The 21,991-nt window shown below is 43.8% G+C and overlaps 1 protein-coding gene across 1 annotated transcript; it reads left to right on the top strand.

Moving 5' to 3' along the window:
• The first annotated feature begins 1,815 nt into the window (after nucleotides 1-1,815).
• Nucleotides 1,816-21,419, top strand: card11 (caspase recruitment domain family, member 11). The gene is made up of 25 exons (XM_075454827.1): nucleotides 1,816-2,227; nucleotides 8,975-9,174; nucleotides 9,276-9,413; nucleotides 9,789-9,965; nucleotides 11,058-11,206; nucleotides 11,351-11,530; nucleotides 12,387-12,533; nucleotides 12,829-12,954; nucleotides 13,198-13,392; nucleotides 13,919-14,059; nucleotides 14,515-14,581; nucleotides 14,691-14,866; nucleotides 15,034-15,140; nucleotides 15,251-15,291; nucleotides 15,390-15,501; nucleotides 15,620-15,821; nucleotides 16,074-16,200; nucleotides 16,382-16,625; nucleotides 16,824-16,908; nucleotides 17,016-17,111; nucleotides 17,278-17,380; nucleotides 18,640-18,822; nucleotides 19,425-19,546; nucleotides 20,584-20,699; nucleotides 21,044-21,419. Exons 2-25 carry the CDS (start codon nucleotides 8,985-8,987, stop codon nucleotides 21,246-21,248), a joined length of 3,429 nt encoding a protein of 1,142 aa, XP_075310942.1. The 5' UTR covers nucleotides 1,816-2,227; nucleotides 8,975-8,984; the 3' UTR covers nucleotides 21,249-21,419.
• The last annotated feature ends 572 nt before the right edge of the window (nucleotides 21,420-21,991 follow it).

Raw genomic sequence — 21,991 nt, 5'->3', positions numbered from 1 at the left:
AGCATCCAATACAGAATAGGGCATATTAATGGTTGGACTATGGGATGTCTGATGCAGGCAACAATAAAGGCTCTGGAAGTAGTCAGAAAAATGAAACGGATTGAATCGGTGGCAGAGGTTGACCACGGGCAGATGGAAGAAAGGTGAGAGAAGTCATTGTTTCTAGATAAAAGAACATGATAATAAAGTCAACAAGTGAAGAAGACTCTTGTAAGTAGTTAGTGACGTAAAATGCATGAACTTTTTCTTTTTCCTATGTAGTGAAAGACAGGAGATCCTCATGGAAATTAAAATGAACATGGAGAGGCGAGGACTCCTGTGAATTTTGGGACAAAGAAAGGTTTCACAAATTCTAAAGTGTGTTTGATATCATTTATATCATGTGATCAATGATTAAACCCATATTTAATCATTTTTCATACAGGTTCTGGTTTTGGATGGTCCAAATGAAAAGAAGAAAGAAAGCTCAGAGGAACTTTTTGAATTTTCAATGACCAAATAAAGTTTTCACAAATAATAAAATGTGTTTTAAAGACTCTGTACCCTCTTTAGAATAATTCTATCCAGATTTGAGCAGTCTAAGTAATATAGTTTCCATACAGGACCCAGTTCAGGGTGATCAGAATACCAAAAAAGCAGTGAAATGGCCCTGTTCTGTATTTTCACAAATCAGAAAAAGGTTTCACAAATCCCAAACAAGGTTTTAATGAATCTATAGCCTCTTTAGAATAATTCTATCCAGATTTGAGCAGTCTAAGTAATATAGTTTCCATACAGGACCCAGTTCAGGGTGATCAGAATACCAAAAAAGCAGTGAAATGGCCCTGTTCTTTATTTTCACAAATCAGAAAAAGGTTTCACAAATCCCAAACAAGGTTTTGATGAATCTATAGCCTCTTTAGAATAATTATATCAAGATTTGAGCTGTCTAAGTAATGTAGTTTCCATACAGGACCCAGTTCAGGGTGATCAGAATACCAAAAAAGCAGTGAAATGGCCCTGTTCTGTATTTTCACAAATCAGAAAAAGGTTTCACAAATCCCAAACAAGGTTTTAATGAATCTATAGACTCTTTAGAATAATTCCATCCAGATTTGAGCAGTCTAAGTAATGTAGTTTCCATACAGGACCAAGTTCAGGGTGATCAGAATTCCAAAAAAGCAGTGAAATGGCCCTGTTCTGTATTTTCACAAATCAGAAAAAGGTTTCACGAATCCCAAACGAGGTTTTGATGAATCTATAGCCTCTTTAGAATAATTCCATCCAGATTTGAGCTGTCTAAGTAATGTAGTTTCCATACAGGACCCAGTTCAGGGTGATCAGAATACCAAAAAAGCAGTGAAATGGCCCTGTTCTGTATTTTTACAAATCAGAAAAAGGTTTCACAAATCCCAAACAAGGTTTTAATGAATCTATAGCCTCTTTAGAATAATTATATCAAGATTTGAGCTGTCTAAGTAATGTAGTTTCCATACAGGACCCAGTTCAGGGTGATCAGAATAACAAAAAAGAAGTGAAATGGCCCTGTTCTGTATTTTCACAAATCAGAAAAAGGTTTCACAAATCCCAAACAAGATTTTAATGAATCTATAGCCTCTTTAGAATAATTCCATCCAGATTTGAGCAGTGTAACTTTTGTAGTTTCCATATAGGACCTTGTTTTGGTCGATCAAAATGCAAAAAAGCAGTGAAATGGCCCTTTATGCCCACCCCTTTAATGCGCGAATCGGAGGCTGGCGAATCGGATGCCAACTTCAGCGTCGTAGTTCACGCCGGGTTAAGTAAGTTCGTAATTCATAATTTGAGTTAGCGGACAGAGAGCGGAGGTAGCCTCGTATCAGTGACACGCGCTCTTCCTCACTCTCTGCAGTATGCATTGTTATTTCCATGTGTAGTCACACTGCCCGCCTCCGACCCCAGTCTGCCTGTCAGCGCAAGATTTTTTTTTTTTTTGTCTCTGTTACTGTCTGCCAGGCTTAAACACGGGCGGTGAGTTGGGGCCACAGCTCCCATGCGCTCCCCACTCTCTTCTACAACTTTTCCCTTCTTTTTCGGATAAATGGAGACAACCTGAGCCTTTAGGATTTCTTGCGGAATAACCGGTCCTGTTTCTCAAAGGAAAAATAAATAAATATATGTATATATATTATTTTTTTCAAAACAGCGAAAGTCAACAACTATTGGTCGACTCTGATTTCAAGCGGACTTCACATCTGGCGCGTCTCTGGTAAGAACAATTCTCTCCGTAACACCTGTAAACTTAGTGTCGATCGTGTTTTACGCAGTTACGCGACAGGTTCGCGAACGTGCGGCAGTTCAAGTGGAAAAACAACTCGCACAGGGCTGTCGCACCACAAGAGTCTGTCAAAGCCGTGTTATGTGTCATCAAGAGTCGAGCTGTGACAAACTACAGAGGGGTAACACGCACATTCTGACAGAACGTTGCCTTCAGAGGATCCTCGCGCAGCCTGGTTAAGCCACACTGGTCCAAAGCAGCAACAAGTGCGGCGGCCTTGAACACCAGTGAATCTGGTTGTCATCGGTCTGTCTGCCTTTGCCACAACTGACACCGCTTTGGCTCAAAATGAGGGGAAAGTTATTAGTTTGGTAGCACAATGGCTGTCATCACCGAGAGCCTTATCTGCCGTTATCAGAATGTTTGGGATTCCAGCAGGTGCAGGAGGACAATGGGATCCAGTGAGAGGCAGACTCAGGGAGAAACAGATACACATGGCATTCCACGTATGCTGTGTATGCTGCTTTTCCATTGAAACGCATCGATCCTTTCTTGTCCATGGTCTTTTGTTTTGCTCGAAGGGGTTGGATGACGAGTAATGAATTCTTCAAAGAAAGGGAGAGATCTTGTGGAGAGGATGCACAAGAAGACCACCTCACAGGTCACAGCTCAGAGGCAAATTCAACGTCTGAAAGCTGTCGTGGGAGCAGTCTTAAGCAGGATTTGCTCTACTGTGCTTTACTGTACAAATGAAAATGTAAATTATGATCTCTGTGACAACCTTCATTGAGGCTGATCCTCGGCCTCTCTATGCTGCGTCTCTCAGCCCTCAGTGTCCACAAACGGAACCCAAATATCAAATTCCTATATGCCTCAGCTACTCAGGTAGACAATGAAGCCTTTATGACAGTTTTTGCACCTGAACCAATCACAGCTGACAATCAGCTAGGCTGCCAGTCAACCCCAGGCCATGCGCACTCACATTAAGCTGTGTCACAGTCCTATAAGATGGGATGTGGTGATTATTTTTGACCCCCAAAAGGATTATAATTATCACCCCACACTGCGCAAAGTTCATGTACAGGTACAAAAGTAAAGCAAAAACATCCTCGAACCGCACACACGTACATGCAAGTCGGTGGGACTCATAGATTAGATTAACTTTGGGACGGAAAGCTTGATTTCTTTTACAGAGACTGAGGAAATGAAAGCAATGCAGGTTCATCGCTGGCAGAAAAAAGTTCTGAGCTTTTAGAATCCTGAGTGTCCCTTTTGGGTACAGCACGGCGGCACAAACTCCGAATTGCTAACTTTATTGTGAGTTTCTGCGGCAGCACACGGGAGTAAGACTGTGTAAAAGTGGCTCAAAGTGGAAAGAAAAACAGAATCGTGGCAAGAATTTTGCAATTTTACAATCAAAGCAGGTTAAACAGTGGAAGAAGTTATGAGCACGCCACAGCCAGTGTTGGTTGTTTTAATTACAGAAGTTGTGTGCAAGGATAGTGATGCTTCAGTGATTAATGGCAAGCTGCAGGGCAATACTTATTTAAGCACAGGCGTGTCTGCACATGTGCTGCATGCATCTGATGCATCTTTCAAAAACTGTGCTTGTCACTCTGTGCTAGAGTAAAACTAAGCTATTTTGAGAACCACAACTAGACAGTACCGATGAATGGAAAGTGGAGAGGGAGGACGGTGTAAAACACCCACATTTGTATTCACTTCTCTTTGTGAACAGAAATGCAAGTTTTCACTGAACCATTAGGAGAACTCGTGATACCTTTTTGGCAGCACAGGAAATAAAATGAAACGGCAAGAATGGCATCAATCGAGTTGATCTTTTACTTTGTCTAGTTGGGTCACTTCTGACAAATGAACCCCTCTGAGAATGAGAGTGTACTGAGGTGGAGAGGCTGTCGGGAACTGTGACTGGACGAAATAGTAGAAAAAGAACAATTACTCTCATTGGACAGTGAATAGGCAGCCATAACCAAGAGATCCAGGGGACCTTACAACTGCCATCTGTGACAAATACATTTTCTGTGTTGTCTAATGCAAACCGCCGTTGTGTTTTCTTCCTTTATATGATATGAAATCGTCAATTACAGCCCATCCTGTCACCGCCACTGTTGATCGACGCTCAAACACGAGGGACTAATGTGCTCAGATTTGATATGGACTTGAACATGTGCCGCATTAATTCAAGCAGTGGGGTTGGAGCTCGGACGCCGTGGTCGTTACTGTGGGTTTGGCTGTCTGTTTGCAAGTGAGACAACAAAAAACCAACAACCAAAGTTCACAAAAGTCGCAGAAAAGTTGAGCAGTTCGGTGTGGCTTCAAAAGTGGCTTCGGCCACAAGATGCCATCTATAGATACACTTCTTGTCCTGATCCTAATCCCAGAGATAAACCCCCCTTTTACCCTTGAGGATCGAGGAGTAGTGGTCATCCCCTAAACTGGGGCGATGGGAGGCAAGATGACTTCCCCAGAGAAAAGGGCGCCTTGCCCTGGCAGAACAGAGGGATCAGAACCAGTGACAGGGCCAAGGCTGTTGGAATTAGTTAGTTCTTCAGTTTGTATTTTGTTTCCAAAGTGGTTTGCTCTGAGTGGTTTAGCCCGGCGATGTGGTAGCACATTTAGAGAGGATTAAGCACCACTTTCTGCACACTTTACCGTTGTCCAGCAGAGGTCCTGCTAATGGATTATTTATACACAGTTTGACAGATATTTGGGGTAAAATGTTGACACTCGCAAGCACATGAAATGACATTTTCCTGATGATTCGGTGGGACAAATTTTGAATGAAAAAAGTCAGAACCTCGCTCTCATTTCGGTGTTGAACATGAGAGTGATTCCATACAAACATTCAAATTAGCAATCTATAATATTGCTCAAATTAGGGGTTTCTGTCATTTTCATTGTAGGTGTGCTATGATGGTGATGATGATGTCATTTTAGACAGAATCGGGGAATTTTTTAATGTAATCGTCCATTATATACGCGTAATTAATATATGAAATGATGCCTCGGCTATGTTCGTGTCCTTTTCGGAAACTATTGATTTGCACGCGCAACTCTACCTGCTGGTAGAGCCCATTTTTCGGTGACCATACTGTATATTATTCAAAACTTGTGGAAGTAAACCTGCTCGAGCCCTCTCTGTAATTCAGTTTGGATGTGCAACGCTAAAAGAAAGTAAAGCATCACCCCAAACATCTGGTGGGGGGGGAAACATTGATTCTGACTATTTTTTGCCACACCGAAATGAAAAAGGCTACATCAAAACATGTTTCCTTTCCCTTTTTGTCCCAAGTGAAAACATGAAATCGATGAATAATTTCCTTTCATTCTAAATGGTGAACTTGACACATTTGGTGCGACTTCCCAAAAAAAAAGTGTTGCGCTTGAAGTACGATTCTTCACTCGCAGAAGGCAGAGCAGCAACATGTTCATTCCGCACCAGGGTTACCTCGGTAACTGAGTGGTGGCAACGAGTACAAAGCAAAGAATGAGTCTGTTCAGTGCATCCTGTAAAACAATACTATCTATAGCCGAAGACACGCATGCATATACTGCTCTAAAAAAGACAACTGCGACCACAGTGCGATAAACAAAAGTGGCTGACTGAAAAGACAAAATGAGAATAGAGGAAGAGAGCTGCTACTAACACATCTGGTTGAAAAGGAGGAAGCAGGGATGAACCTTCTCGGTAATGAACTCCAAAATAGGAGAACAGAGAAGAGGAAACATGTGTGTGGTTACTTAAGGGGTCTGGCTGTGATACGCTGTGTGTAGTTTGTGTAGTTGGTGTCGGCATGCACGGCATACTTCTGCATGTGCACGAACGCCTTTTTGGCTGGGAGTTGGTCTCAATGTGTTTTTTTTTTGTCATGTGCAGTGACTGTGGCAGTATGTGTGTGTGCACGCTGCAGCGACAAATAATGCCCTCAGATGTTCGAGAGAGTGTTTGCTGAGCAGGATTTCAGATTTTTCTCTCACCGGCTGCAAATCAGGTGCTGCCCTGTTGTGACGTGCCTGCAGTGTAACCCATGTGTGTCATTTCTGTGCAGCGTGCAAATGCTAGTGGGAGCTCTGGGATGCACAGCACAGTGAAAAGAAAGTGTGTGTTTACATGAGGAATGGCATCAGATAGCATTAATTTGCCTAACTGTTGGTTTAAGTCACAAAGCAGGATTGTGGAGTGACACCCACTAACCTGACAGCATGCAAATGCTAGAGATGCATGGGCAGTGTGTGTGTGTGTGTGTTAATGTATGAGAGAGTGAAATGACGGGGAGAGGAAATCAAGTGGAGGCAAGAGGAAGACGAAGAGAGTACGAACTTGTCTTTGGAGAAACAAGAAGAGTGAGAGGGAGGCTAAACACAAGAAAAACACAAGTGGCTAAAAATACGTCCCCACATGACGTGGAGAGTGTGTGAAGCCCAGCATAAGCAAAGTCTCACTCTGGGTTTGTGCCGCTATAGTTCATGAGGCATCACCTGGCTCCCTTATCTGTTTCCAGTATCATATTACAGATGGCACGTCCGTTGTAAAAGGTAGATATTTAAATAGGATTTCACTCATCAAAGTCTGACCGCGGTGTGTTCAGGCCCACGCAGAGGCATCGCCGGGCTGGCCTTAACAGGTTGGAAATTGCGCACAATTCAAAGATGTAATTATGATATGAGCTTTCCAGGCCTCTGTGGCCTTGTTTTTCATCTGAATTTGTGTAATGCACCCAAATCTGACCAAGTTGCATTGTGGGTTATGAGCTGTCGTCAAAGTAGAGACAAGACGCTGATGTGCTCATTTCTTTTATTTTTTTTTCTTTAACCAGCGATGATTTGGCGATTGAGTCGGCTACAGCCACTGAGAGTTGAATTACCAGAGTCTTGAGTTCAGCATGTTTTTTCATTACTATCCTGGTTTATCCCTGCCATACAAACTCTGCACACACCAAATATCAATAGGCCATGAATTAAAGGAGAGGTAATCAAACTTTTTTCATGGACTCTGACTTCTTTCTGCAACAAGAGGACTTGGTTCGTACCGGTGGAATGAACAACGAGGGTTTGGTTGTTGTATTTCACCAAGAAGGTTCTTTTGGTTCAAACCCAGCTGGGCCTTTCTGTGCATTTGCGTGGGTTTTTCTCCAGATGCTGCATTTCCTCCCACAAACCAAACACTAGATTGCATGTTCAACTGATAGAGAACGTGAATTTGATGGCATGTGTTGGTTTGTGTGTATGCCATGTTGTATTCCCGCTGGCTCTGAGAGTGTCTTTTGTATGCAGAGATTTCTGACATCAGGATGGCGTTGGGTCCTGGCCACACGCTGACACACATGTGCAACATTTACTCTCTGCGGACGGTTATTTGCAGATGGTAATTTTCCAAAATAGATGTCCCCGTGTCCACCAAGCAGTGTCCAATGGCTGACGTTTGGCATCTTAGCCTAGCGTGTTAGCGTGTTAACGTGCCAGTTTTTCCAGGTCATAAACCAAAGCACTGGCCACATGTATGTGAGTACATGGCCAAGTTTAATATATTTCACCCTGAAGGAGATATAGATGTTTGTTTCAAATTGTGTGACATTTTGCCTTCAATCCAATTGTTATTGTAATGTTTCACTAGCCTACAAAGGTTGGGGGGGATTCAGAATCTCAGGACCACTAATGTGTGCAACAATTCCACGACAGTCCTGTGAGTAGCTGTTGAGATGTTGTCGATCGATGGACCAATATGATGCCAACCCTCAGAGTCATTCAGCTAGGACTGCTGAAATTATATTAGGTGACATACTGTGCATGATCTAGTACATAACCCAAATACTTCCATTAACAACATAACTAGGGCTGGGCAACGATTCAAATTTTTTGATCTAATTAATCACATGATTTCCCTGATTAATCACGATTAATCGCATTTGTACTAAAAATCCAAAAATTGATTCAAAAGTAGTGTATAGCTTTTAGCATTTAGTTTTATTTTTAAATGTGCTGCCATATGAATGAAAGTGCCATAACATTTGTTGTGCAAACACACTTTTAACATCAGCATTTTTATGTAGAAGCCTCGCTCCACTGTCTGTTTCCTTGAATGACTTGCTGGTATCAGTTGTGTGTTTTGCCTTTAAGTGATATTTTAGACTGGAACTACTACGGTGAGAAGACAATTCAACTTGGCAGTGTTTACAGATAACTTTGGTTCTGTCGACTCCGCCGTCTGGAAGAACTTTAAAATGAAAATGGCCAATTAAAAGTTCCGTACCCTTCTCCATGTTTGGTGGATCCGCCAGAGACTTTTTTTCTTTTCCGGTTCTGCAGCAGACAGCAACAGACTTTTACAAAACAAAAGCCTGTGAGCAACAGACTTTTACAATAATAAAATAAATAATAAAATATGCGCTAATGCGCGCTAAAATATTTATCGCGTTAAATAATTAATGAGTTAACGCGACAATAACGAGTCAACTTGCCCAGCCCTAAACATAACATAACGTTAACATCACAATGTCATCCTCTTTGTTCCTTTTCCTCTTTCCATTCGTCATATGTGCCAGAAATCGACTATTATACAGAAGACACCATTCAGAGAGCAGGTGCAGATTTCAACTTTTCTAAGTGGAACCTAATCTTGTTCATTTAGAAAAGACGCATTGTCATAGTCATAGGCAGAAAAACACATAAGAGCATCACGCACAGCCAATAGCCGCTGATGGTTCTGCTGCTTCGCAGGGCGTAAGAGATGGAGAACGGGACATCTGAAGATGTGGATACCATGTGGGAGAAGGTGGAGGGCAAACGCTCCCAGCTGTGTCGCAACATCTCCCCGGCAAAGCTCACCCCCTACCTCCGCCAGTGCAAAGTCCTGGATGAACAGGACGAGGACGAGATTCTCAACTCCCCGGTGCTGGCCTCAAAAGCAAACCGCACGAGTGAGTGGAACCGTGTATGTGTCGACGTAGTCCACGGAGAGCAGGAGCTCTGTGCTTTTGTTGTTGTTTAACTTGGAATGTGTTAATCAAACCCTCCTCAGGCCGTCTCGTGGACATCCTCCGCACTAAAGAAGAGCGGGGGTACGTTGCATTTCTGGAAAGTTTGGAGTTATACTACCCCGAGCTGTACAAGCTGGTCACAGGGAAAGAGCCCACACGGCGGTTCTCCACCATCGTCGGTGAGACACACACGTTTAGATTCAGAGTCACACGCACGTAGGCACGGACACGCAAGTTTTAACTGGTTTTGATTGACTGCCAAGTATTTTTCTGCAACAAAGCAGCAAATCTTTTAATCTGGTGTGAATAAAAACAATGATACAAAGGAAGCTCCAGTTATATAGCTGGGTGTGTAGCTCTGTTCAGTCAGAAACAGTCATATTAAGTTATCGGTGTAACCTGCACCGCCTTACAGTTAGCTTGCTTTCTTGGTTTCGGTTAGTATCTGAGATGTATCCAAATCCTCTTACAGCCCATTATCTTGACATTACTCTGTACATAATATGCTCTATGATTCAACTTTCTTTCTCCTCTCCCTTGTTTCCTCGCTTCAGTGGAAGAAGGTCACGAGGGCTTGACCCAGTTTCTCATGAACGAAGTAATGAAACTGCAGCAGCAGTCCAAGGCCAAGACCCTGCAGCAAGCTGAGCTCAGCAGGAAACACTGCACTCTGGAGGACGAGCACAAAAAGATGCGGCTAGCCAACCAGGAGCTTCAGGCCTTCCAGAAAAGTACAAATGAAACGTTATTATTCTGCATGTGTTCCCTGATCAGGACTCAAAAGCTTCCGACCGTCTGGGTTTCTCCACTGAATTCAATCAACAGGGAAGGTCTTTTAGAAATGACAGAATCAGTGTTCATATATATATATAAAATGTGGCTAGACGTTAATCAGTTATTACAAAAACCAAAAGCATATCACCATGCACTGAAACTGCTCTCTTGCCACACTTGCTTGGTGCACCACATTTGCGTTTAACAAGGATTCACATTGTCTGCCATAGACAGCTCATGAAACTAGGACACTGTGTTCTCATGTCCTGTGCAGTTTACCTCTGCAGCTGATACACAAGGCACTTTTCAATGAAAAGAAAAGGTAAAAATAATGTTAGGGAGCTGTGTAGACCAGCTCAGTGCACTCTTCTCTCCCCGCCATTTGCTCTGTACTGATATGGTTTTCATGACGTGGTTGTCATAAGTAAGCTACTGTTACCTAAATGATAGCTAATGTTCAGACACTTCATGAATTTACCTCTCTTTTATATCCAAGATTATTGAGAAAGTTGTATTTAACCAGCTCAACGACTTTCTGAATGAAAGTGGAAGTCTTGATAACTTTCAATCAGGCTTCTGACGTCATCACAGCACTGAAACAGCTCTGGTCAAAGTGTTAAACGACATCAGGTTGAATACTGATTCTGGTAATGTTTCAGTCCTGGTTCTGTTGGACCTCTGCGCTGCGTTTGATACTGTAGATCACAGAATTCTGTTGCACAGGCTGGAAAACTTGGTTGGACTTTCTGGAGCGGTCCTTAACTGGTTCAGGTCCTACTTAGAAGCCCGGAGTTATTTTGTTACAATTGGCAGCTATGAATCTGAGCGAGTGGCAATGACTTGTGGAGTCCCCCAGGGGTCAATTCTTGGACCTCTTCTGTTTAACTTGTATATTACTTGTATATAACTTAAAACTGCAAAGAAGAAGAATTTCTTAAAAGTTTTGTGAGTTTGCTCATCTTGAGATGTAGATAACGATTTACTTTCAAAAACTTACCGACCTCAATCGGTTCCCATCATTTGCATCTGCGCTTGTTTTTTTTTTCCAGGATTCAATAAGTTGAGAGAAGAGAGGAACTCCTGCAGCGACGAGCTGCTGAGAGTGAAGGATGAAAACTACAAGCTGGCCATGCGGTACGCCGCGCTGAGTGAGGAGAAAAACATGGCGGTGATTAGGAGCCGAGACCTGCAGCTCGAGGTAATTGCACGCGCACCCAAACTCATTCTTTGCTCATGAGAACTGTTGGACACGATAATCAATGAGAAGCATTAACTGTGAGTTCAGGGGAAATGTGGACATCTGAGGCCACTGAGAAGCTTCTGAGTCACCTCTGTGTTATAGATCGATCAGCTGAAGCACAAGCTGAACAAGGTGGAGGAGGAGTGCAAAATGGAGAGGCGACAGAGTCTCAAACTGAAGAACGACATCGAGAATCGACCGAAGAGAGAGCATATCTTTGAGCTGGAGAGAGAGAACGGAATGCTAAAGATTAAACTACAGGAGCTACAGTCTATCATACAGGTATGGCCTGTCTGAGATATATGTGCACACATAAGGGTTGAGTTGCAACTGTTTTTTTTTTTTTTCATTTTTGTAATATATCACATGCTATTGCAGTGGCTTACACAGTCAGCGGTACACTGACAGAGGGATCAATTCTAACTTTGAACCCACTCTTAAACGATAAACTCAAGGGACGGACTGGCGTCTTCCCACAAATAATGTAACATCCCAGATATTCCAAGAGTTTAACGTAATTCCAGAAGCTCACTGCATTTTCCTCTTGTGGATGTCCACCACAGTTGTTGTTCTTTTTTTTTCCCTCCTTGAGGTTTGTTAGGACAGCTACTTCTTCTAAATTACAACCATTAGCAACATAGCCTAAACTACCTGCCTTTAACACTTTAAACCAGCCAATAGAAACGTGTCTAATTCACATTTCTTTTTTTAAAAGACTGACACAGGAGTTTAAACTGAGCTTTTCTACATGAAGGTGATAAGAGGCTCCGCAGCCATATAAATTATGAGAGAAATAATGTGGTTCATGTATTAGACCCCAAAATAAGATAATGAATCCATAAATGAGCATTATATGGCCTCTTTAATGATTTCCAACATATCTAAATCAAAAATGACATACAACCTCACGGCTGTATGTTTGGCCTCATGAATCAACTTCCCCCCTGAATAGCTAACAATGAAACAAAACAATAAAGACTGCAGAGTCTGTGGTGAAACGTGGTTTTTTTTTTTCCGTTCTTAATCATCCAGTTTCAAGGACGGAAAAAGTTTAAATCCACGTCACAACTCCAACCTCACAGCGATTCGTGTAATAATAGCAGTGTGTGTTTGTGTGTGTGTGTGTTTTTGTACCCAGCCTGGTCCCCTGCCTGCGTCAAGCGAGGCTATTCGTGAAATTCTGGAGCACGACAGACAGGAAGCTATAGAGGACAGACAGGATCTGGTCAACCGCCTCTACAACCTACACGAAGAAGTCAGACAGGCGGAGGAGCTACGAGATAAGGTCACAACTGCACACACACACGCTTACACACACATACAACAACAAGTGCACGTTCAGAAATGCAAACCCTAGAAATGCAAACCCTCGACCGGAGAGCCCCCTGAGACCAGAAACCTTTATAAAACACACCCTTGATGAAAGCCCCATCTCAGGCCCCTTGCAACAGAAGCGTGGTCTGTCTTCCTTCTGCTCTGAGTTTGTCTTCCTCTGTCTGCCAGTCTTTCGAGAGTAAACTTAAATAACACCAGTGCTGCTGCTGCTGCGGCTGTGTGTGTTTGTGTTCGTGTTCGTGTAGTACTTGGAGGAGAAAGAGGACCTTGAGTTGAAGTGCTCCACGCTTCAGAAGGACTGTGAGATGTATCGCAACCGCATTAACACCATCGCTACACAGCTGAAGGAGGTGGAGAAGGAGAGGGACCAAGTGAGAACGCGCACATGCACACACACACACCCACACTCACACTCACGCACACACACACACACGCACACACACACACTCACACACACACACACACACACACACACACACACACACACACACACACACACACACACACACACACACACACACACAAACACACATACACAAACACAAACGCACTCACGCTCACAGAGGTTTTTGTCACTTTGCATCAACACTTTTTCTTTTCTCCTGCTGCCGCAGGCGTTTCGAGCCAGAGACGAAGCCCAGCACCAGTTCTCTCAGTGTCTCATGGATAAAGACAAATATCGCAAGCAGATCAGAGAGCTGGAGGAGAAGAGCGATGAACTCCACATTGAGACCGTTCGCAAAGAGGCCAAGCTGGTCACGCTCGAGTGCCGGCTTCGACGGCTGTCCAAGGACACTCCCCTGGACCAGGTCAGACAGAGCAGAGCTTTTTCATTGGGCCCACGACGGTCACTGTTTAGGATGAATCATCATTAGAGCTGCATGATAGAAGGAAAAGCCTGCAATTTGTGGTATTGTTGAATATTGCAACGACGACACTATTTATGACACATAAACAAATATTTTAAAATATGCCACTAACGTCAGGTGTATTAACAAAGGCTGCATTACATTTCTGCACCTGTGGGTTGTTGTGTTCATTTGCACAAAAGCAGAACTTCCCATGAATGGAACGCTATGGCAATGGAATGCCAGGACTTCTTCTTTTTTTTTTACTAAAGATAACACAATGCACTTCATTCTCATTATAGAGAAGGAAAGCAGAGAAAAAGAGGCAGCATGTATGAGTGAACAATATGGATTAAACAACTTGAGATCAATAGAAGTCTCACCAAAGAATACTCTTTACAGAGGAAGAAAACTACAGCGGCTCTTTCAGACTGAACGCGACATTAGCTGCACTTACCGTCTTTCTATGCTTGCTGTGTCCTTGTAGAGCTTACCGCGGGACCTTCCTCCAACCATCATCTCTCAGATGGAGGATTTTAAACCCTTGCAGGTCCAATCAGAATGGTCCAGTGATGAGTCACATGAGGAGAAGCCCCGACTACATCGCAGACCCAACCTTAAAGCAGTGGTCAGCTATCCTGCTACATCACTCTGTGAAGCTTTTGGCTCCTACTGTACTTGCTGCATGTTTTAGGATTTATAGTGAAGCGCAGCTCTACTGTGATCTCATAATCTGCCAATTGTACGCTCCACGCTGGGGCAGCTAATCAAATATTAACCCAACAGCAGCAAAGTTAAAAAGAAAAGGAAAAGTCCTTTTTGCCTTCTCAAAAATGAAGGCAAAGCAAATGCAGATGTCTTTTTTTTTTTTTAGATTAATTTAATCTACAGTAATTATTTGCAGTGTGTAATTTAGAATGTGTTAAAAGGCTTCAGAAAATGATTAGCTGAAGCTACTATACTCTACATGATACTTAAAATGTCTGCTAAAGTCACTTCTTTTCATGACAATAACTGGTCATAAATGTGGGACGTCAGCAGAAAATGTTCGTAACTAAAAGGCTTCTGCATTTTGTCATTTAGAGAGCTAAGTCTCCGGTTTGTATGCTTAGAGATCTTCAGGGTAACTCAGACCCCGGTCAACGTGGAGGTAAGCTGGTCGCGTAGTTCTCTCTCAAAGTGCATCAGACCATAACAAAGGCACTTCCATTGTGGAACTAAATCTTTTATTTGTGTCCGCCTTCCGCCTTCATCTGCAGTCAATGGAGATTTCCTGGAGATTCAGATGCCGAACTCGCAGGGCCACAGCAATTCACTCCCTCCCTCGCCCAGCTTCCCGATGTCCCCCGTTTATCTTCCCTCTCCAGGCCCTCCACTCTCCTCTTCCCCGACGCCCTCCCCGTTCCCATCTGTGGAGCAGCCCAGGCCGAATTTGGTGAGCCTGAGCTGCTGCTGCTTGTGTTAATTAGCCGTGAAAATCCCCTTTTCATTTGAAATCTGTCGTTCTCTTTTGCAGTATTAGATTGACTAAATCGAATCATTTTGGCTGGGCCTAATCTATAGTGAGGGCTTCCCCTTTTTCCGTTCTTTTTCCGTTTCCAGCTGCGTTACCGTAACGACAGCATCCAGTCCATACTCCCGGAGCCACCTGAGAAAGCATCCCTCTACCGCAGGGAAAAGGAGAAGGAGGACGACTTTCATCCCCGCAAGTAATAAACAAATGACGTGCAGCCAGTCGTACAGTCTGTTATACGAATGTAATCTTTTTAATGAATTTCCCCTGTTTTGTCTTTAATTGCGCATGTTTTCTCTATTTCAGCCTTCCAGATTTTGAAAGTGACTACATGGAAATGGATTGTGGTAATGTACACAAATCTATCTTCAGAAATCTAAATCTTCTGTCAGTGCTTTTTTTTCTCTTCTCCAAAAAATCGCTCTCTTTATTTCTCTTTCCTTAGAAGACGGCCCCAACTCTGTGGTCTCGTCTTCATCCTCCCACCAGTCGGAGGGCATGGACACGTACGATCTGGAGCAGGTTAACAGTATCTTCAGAAAGCTCTCTTTGGAGAGGTACAGTACAGCCTCTCATACTTTTGCACACACACAAGACTCAGCCTCACTCACTAACGCTTTCCACTGATACACGTCCTTATGGGTGAGTCTTGCGCTTGTGGGAATTTGTGTGCAGGCCGTTCCGCCTGTCTGTGTCCTCCCTCTCGAGAATCAGCTCATCTGTGAAGCCGGTGCAGGAGCTTGCGGTGTTGGGCGACAACCTGCTGAAGGACATCGCCCTGATTGGTGGCAATGAGAGCGGGATTTTCATCTCGTCTGTTCAGCCGGGATCCAACGCTGAGAGGGCGGGGCTGCGAGAGGGCCACCACCTCCTGCTGGTACGGTGTTAACTTTCTGCACGTGCTGAACTACGGGGCTCACGGGTTCAGGCTCGGGAATGAGAAAAATCTTGCGTAAAACTGGGGGGGAAAAATTCTAGAAGAATCTAGATTCATTTTCACTCCACTAGACAATCTATTTCTTGATATTTTCACGTGTTTGCTTGTTCTAGCGTTCTGTGACAGTTTCTCTTAGAATTGCGGAAAAATGAGCTTCTGATCATCTGTTTTCTGTTCTGATTGGCGAACCAGCTTGAGGGGTGCATACGAGGGGAAAACCAAAGCCTTTCATTGGATACCAGTACTCAGGAAGAAGCACACTGGACATTGCAGCACTGCTCTGGATCTGTCAAGCTGCACTATCGAGCCAGTTTCGACTGTAAGTCATGTTTTTGCTTAAGTAGGGCGCAACTAGAATGAGGGTGGTACGCGAGAGGTGAAACATTTTTAAGAAACCAAAAGATAAGTCCAGCTGCCTTCTACTAAAGCTCTCATACTGCACTGCCTCTGTTATTTGGCTATATTGTATGTCAAATTCAACTGCATGCATCGTCCTGCAGTATATCGTCGTCTCCAGAGCAACATATTGGACGGCAAGTTGGCATCGGGCGACTCATTCTACATACGAGTCAACCTCAAAATCTCCGGACAATCAGACAGCTGCTCTTTGAGCGTGTGCTGTGATGAGGTGGTGCACGTGCTGGACACCAGGCACCAGGGCTACTGCGAGTGGATGTGCGCCCGCGTGGACCCTTACACCGGCCAAGACCTGGCCGAACGGGGCACCTTACCCAGCTACTCACGGTACAAAGCATCTCTTTTTTTTTTTAAACCGAAACCCCTGATGCTCTGATGCTGCAGACACGAGCTCGATGAGGCCTCTCGTTTGGAGGACTTTTAGCGATACATTTTTGCTCCTGAGCTCCATAACGATCTGCAGTTGTCACAGAGAAGTATGCTTATATGTGTGTGTGTGTGTTTTGTAAATGTTTGTGAGTATAGTGCACAGCAATTGCTCCTGGTAAAGATTCAGAAGCTGCTGTGTCGAGGGGGGAAAGAAGAAAATGAATCACAACGCAACAGCAGGGTAAGAATTTACATGAGCTGCTTAATTCTTCATTTTCCAGGAGAAAAAATTCTCTCACTTGGTGTCACAGCATTTGGGTTCTCACTTGTTGTATACTGGCTGTGCAGAACATTTTACAGCCAGAAGAGGCCAGCTCCTCTCCCGATCCCAAAGCCAGCCCACGCTTGTCCAGAGCCGGCATCTTCTTCACTCAGATACTGCAGGTAATAAAAGTGCGAGGGAGCCCTCTCCATCTGTTCAGGGCAACATTCTAATCTAAGCCTCATCCAGTATTCCCGCAAATGCGTTTGCTAAATTAAACAAAGCAGCGAGATGCCTCCAGTGACGTGCTCCTTCTCTCCTCTCATCCTGGTGCGGTTGGGTTTCCAGTTCGTCAAGTACAAGCGGATGAACAGCAGCGAACGTGTGAGGATCATCAACTCTGGCAGCGCAACACTACCCAGACAAGGCTTTGAGACGCTTAGACCAGAAGGTGAGAGCTGAGAGCTGCAGGGGAAACAAAACCCCCTCACGAAAAAAAACCGCATGCAAAATGCACATGCAGCCAAGGCTGAAAGTTCCCAGTTAATGAAACAGTTCTCTCTGAAGGGAGCTGAAATGTTAGATGATGCACAGGAATGGAAATGGAGCGAGCTTCGAAAAGGGCTCAAAGTTAATTGTTTATGGTAAATGAAAGCTGTCCAAAAGTAAAGATCTGAGTGTCGGTGGGGTAAAGAGCGCTGAAGGAAGTCGCTTAAAGTATAAGATGAAAGCAGGCAATAAAGCTACTTGCTGTAAGCCCTGAATTGTGTACACTTAAGCACCTGACATTGTGATAGGATCATTCAGATTATCTGTCTCAATGAAGGCAGCTGAGACCTCTGAAGTCTGTGGAGCACCAATGTAAAAATTCTAGGTGCGAAAAGAGCATGAAACTAAAACTGTGACAGCAGAAACCCAGTGAGAGGTAAGACAAACCGCACTAAACTCTTAAAGTGAAAGCATGAATGATTTGGTCGAAGAGAAGCTGAGTTTGAACTTTCTGCAAAATGACTTGAAGTTTCCAAATGAGAAATGAAGGTTTTGTTCAAAGAAACGGTGTGATGAAGTTTAAAACCCAGTAAAAAACTGCACCGTGAACACAAGACCATGGGACCATCTGATTTAGGAGGTTCACTAAGAAGGAAGAAGAAAACAGAAGGCCCTGTGAGCACAGAAGCAAAGCTACAGCAATAATGGGCAGGTAGAGATAGAGCAAGAGTATCATTGGTGTTGTTATGGTTGCATGCAGGAGCCAAAAGCGGGACAAAGCTAGGTGAAGGTCAAAGTACGGCTAATCAGTCCACGAGGCACTCACAGACAGGCAGCGGGCAAAAAACAGAGCAAGACGAAAACCAGGAACAAGCTGAGTTCACATACTCCAGGAAAACTAGGACACCAGAAGGTTGAACAAACAGCTGGAAAGCTAGAGGCTATTTGACTATGATGAATCTAGAACCGAGAACCACAGAAACCGAGGAGTACACACACAGAGGGTGAGTGAGGCCGAACAAGAGGGTTATAAGCTGAACACCAAACAGGTGTGGAGCATACGCGGGAAGCAAAAGTAACAGAAGTGAGCTGGGACATAAGAGCCAATATCCTTCTCCTCAAGTCCTGCAAGAGGAAGGAAATTTGAACTACTCCTTTCTTTGTGAGAGTGGGCGTATTATGAAGTCGCTCTAATTGTGCTTGTACTACGTGCGTAAACAGATGCTGCTGATCCAGACAATGACCTGAGCAGAGGCTTGAACCTGATTCCCTACAGTTCGGTCACCCTTCAGCGGACCCAGAGACGCCGGCCGGTTCTGTTCACCCCTGCTGCTCTGGCCAAAACCATTATCCAGAAAATACTGAACATGGGGGCAGCCATGGACTTTAACATCTGCAAACCAGGTCGGTGCATGGTGGGGAAAAAAAACAAGCTCACGGTTTTAAGCCATTTCAGTGTTTACAGAAGGAATTCAGCCACCTTGTTGGTGGGATCCCGTTTCGCTCGCCTATTGTGAATCCAACATAAAAGAGATAACAGGGCTTTAAGGTGGCGTGGGTGAGAGAAAATGGAGCCATTCTGGTCATGCACTCTGGGAGATGGCCTATTTGATAAACACTATGACAATGTATTACGATGACAATAACACAGGTTAGATCCTACAATATGTCACAAAAAAGTTTGACTCAGTGTCGGTGACAAAATACTCCTGCCTGTTAAGTCCTTGGAGAATTAACGCCCTAGTCCCATGGCAAATCATCTGCTCTGGGTACAGAAGTGGGGTTAGACACGTTGCCGGTGTAAAGGCAAGAAAAAGCGGAACATCTGGCAGGATTCTGTGCGAATCTGTAGAATCTGAGTCCCTGGGGCCAAAAACCTCAAGTTTCTCTTCCTTGTGATAATTGTTCTGTGGTGACAAATGATTACGGTTTTATTTTATTTTTTTCCCCTTTCGGATCCAGACTTAATTCACTCCCCTCCCCCCCTTCGTTTTCGATTTGTGCAGATACTCTGTCCAAAGAGGAGTTTCATCTGAAACAGAACGTGGAGCCCTTCATTCACTACAAAGAGAAACAGGCCACGTTTGAATGCATCACCCGAGAAAACATCGAGGCTGTAGCTGCCAAGGTAGGTTTTCACTTTCAAGTGTGTGTGTGTGTGTGTGTTTACCTGCATTTATCACCTCACCTTTTTTTTGTTTTTTTTAAGGTCTCACTTATTTCTCCCAAAATTCTCACAGACGGTGTTTAAAGTCAAGAAAGTTTTACGTGTGGATTTTTTTTACTTTTGAAAGCATCAGTCGATCGCAGCCAATGACAATAGGAGCAAATTTGCCAAACAGGAAGTGAGATCATACATCTGTCACACTTTCATTTATCAACACACTGACACAGGACCCCATTTTAAGGAAGGACAAGTGATTTTGCAGCTTTGATCGCTAAGGAGTCCAACGTTACAGCGTGGTTTTGGACCTCGGAGGGTCTAAACTGCAGAACACGTCACATTTTAAAATTTTTTGCCCTCTCACCTTGAATTAGGTTGTTTTTAACTGGATTTGCACTGAACTTGTTTGCTTTCTTTGTAAAAAAAAAAAAAGCTGAACTGAACAAACTGAACTGAATCTAACCTGTAGTGTTAGTTTGCAGGCCAAACATCGTCACCAGTGAGGTCACAGAAGACTTTAAAAACAGACGCCAGAAATGTTGCCAGGCTGGTATTGTGTACATAAAAACTTTTGTCCGTCTCAGACAATTGAAATCGGCAGCGTCGCTGGAAAACAGGGAGGGAGATCATATCTCGGCAACTCTTTTGCATAATGGAATCAAACACGTTTAGGGTTTCCTGAGTCATTTGGCCAAAGGAGTGGACTATGGCGCTCTCTGAGGTCACTTCTAATCCGCTAATGGGTTTTGTTCAATAGAAACGCCTTTTGCATGTAAAGTATGTCCTTTACTCTCACGTGTGAAACAGTGTGAGCCAGCTCCTACTGACACATGCAAAGTTAAAAGGTTGTGTTTGATTAGTTGCAAGATGGAAGAAAAATGAAGTGTAAAGTAGTCGGGTGCTGACATGACGGGGGGGCATCGACGCTCTCATTTAACTCTTGTGATAAGCGCCAGGATCTGCAGTTGTTTTTAAGGCTGTTTCTCCCGTCCCGTCATCAGGGAAAACACTGCCTGTTGGAGGCTGAGCTGAGCTGCGTCAAGGACCTCCTGCGGAGAGATATCTACCCGATCATCATTTACGTCAAGATCTGTGAGAAGAATGTAAAGAAGTTGAGGTAGGCCCGACAACCTCACTCACTTCCACACGTTTACCCGGTTACTACGACCACACAAGCTGACAGTTTCAAACTTTATTCAACATACAGTCAGTTACAATCCAGGTTGGTCTGCTGGTGGTTCTTCTCTTTCTCTAAAGTGTCAACAAACCCTGATGCTTGATGCACTTTAAGGTAGACTGTGCCTTTAGATTATCATTCAGCATGTGAAACCTGTAATGTTTCTGAGAGCTACAGTAGACAGGCCATGGTTGCAGAGTGTCTACACAGGATCTTATCAGAGAGGGGTTCCAAACCGTACCACAATCACCGCCTTGCTTCCTTCCTGTTTCCTGTCCACACAGGAAGTTGCCTCTGCGCGTGGAGTCGGAGGAAGAGTTTGTGAAGCTGTGTCGGGCAAAAGAGAAGGAGCTGGAGGGCATCCCCTGCCTCTATGCCACCCTGGAGCCCGATGCCTGGGCAGGGACGGACGACCTGATCAGGGTTGTCAAAGACCGAATACTGGAGGAGCAGAAGAAGATTGTCTGGGTTGAACAGGACCTCCTGTAGACAAAGACTCTTACACCATAATCTGCACAGGAAAACGCTTTTGTGTAGCTGAACACAGTTAAACACAACTCTTGTACTAAAGCTGTCATTATTTTTATATTTATGCTCAGACAACAATGCATGTATGGACGCTGTCGTTTTTGAAGACCTAAATAAATGGAATGTACGTTGTTCTGTTGTTTTTTAAACTGATTTTGGAAAACGTGTACAAACGATTCCGTCCTTGCTTTAGAATGGAACCGAAGGAGGACCGGCACCCACCTCTTTGAGATGCACTTTCAATTCCTGTCAGAACTCTACTGAGATTCTACTGCCATCTAGTGGCTAACGGCAGGGACTCCACAATGTAAATAACCCAATCAGAAAAAAAGAACCTTTTTTTTTTTTGGTCAATTTATTCATAGGAACGTTGAGCCCAAATAATCCGCTACATCTAAAATGATCACAGACATATAGAAGCAGAGCCCTCCCTCACTCCTACTTTGGGGAATTCTTGATGTAAGCTGACCTTTAGCACTGTCACAGGGAATGTATTCCAACACTGACGTTCACCTTTGCTGTGAGCTGATGTTGCTCTTAATTGCTTTAAGGAGCAAACAAGAAGTTACCATATCTGATAGCGCCTTGCTTCAAAAAGGCCTTTTCCAAGATGATGCATTCCGTGAACACACTTCAAAGCTGTTGCTTTCTTTTAGAAAGTACCGGTGACAAAGCTCAGTGAGCAATCGCTCAACTCGATACCT

This window comes from Odontesthes bonariensis, chromosome 21 (assembly GCF_027942865.1).
Source record: "Odontesthes bonariensis isolate fOdoBon6 chromosome 21, fOdoBon6.hap1, whole genome shotgun sequence".
NCBI classification, from domain to species: Eukaryota; Metazoa; Chordata; class Actinopteri; order Atheriniformes; family Atherinopsidae; genus Odontesthes; species Odontesthes bonariensis.
The sequence above is the reverse complement of the archived record's forward strand: the minus strand, read 5'-3'. Positions and strand labels throughout refer to the sequence as shown.

What these genes read in the sequence shown, in the direction of transcription:
- card11 (XM_075454827.1), top strand. Translation starts at nt 8,985, where the DNA reads ATGGAGAACGGGACATCTGAAGATGTGGATACCATGTGGGAGAAGGTG. An exon ending in CTATCGAGCCAGTTTCGACT is followed by an intron (nt 16,201 to 16,381) that starts GTAAGTCATGTT and finishes ATCGTCCTGCAG; the next exon opens with TATATCGTCGTCTCCAGAGC. An exon ending in AAGAATGTAAAGAAGTTGAG is followed by an intron (nt 20,700 to 21,043) that starts GTAGGCCCGACA and finishes CTGTCCACACAG; the next exon opens with GAAGTTGCCTCTGCGCGTGG.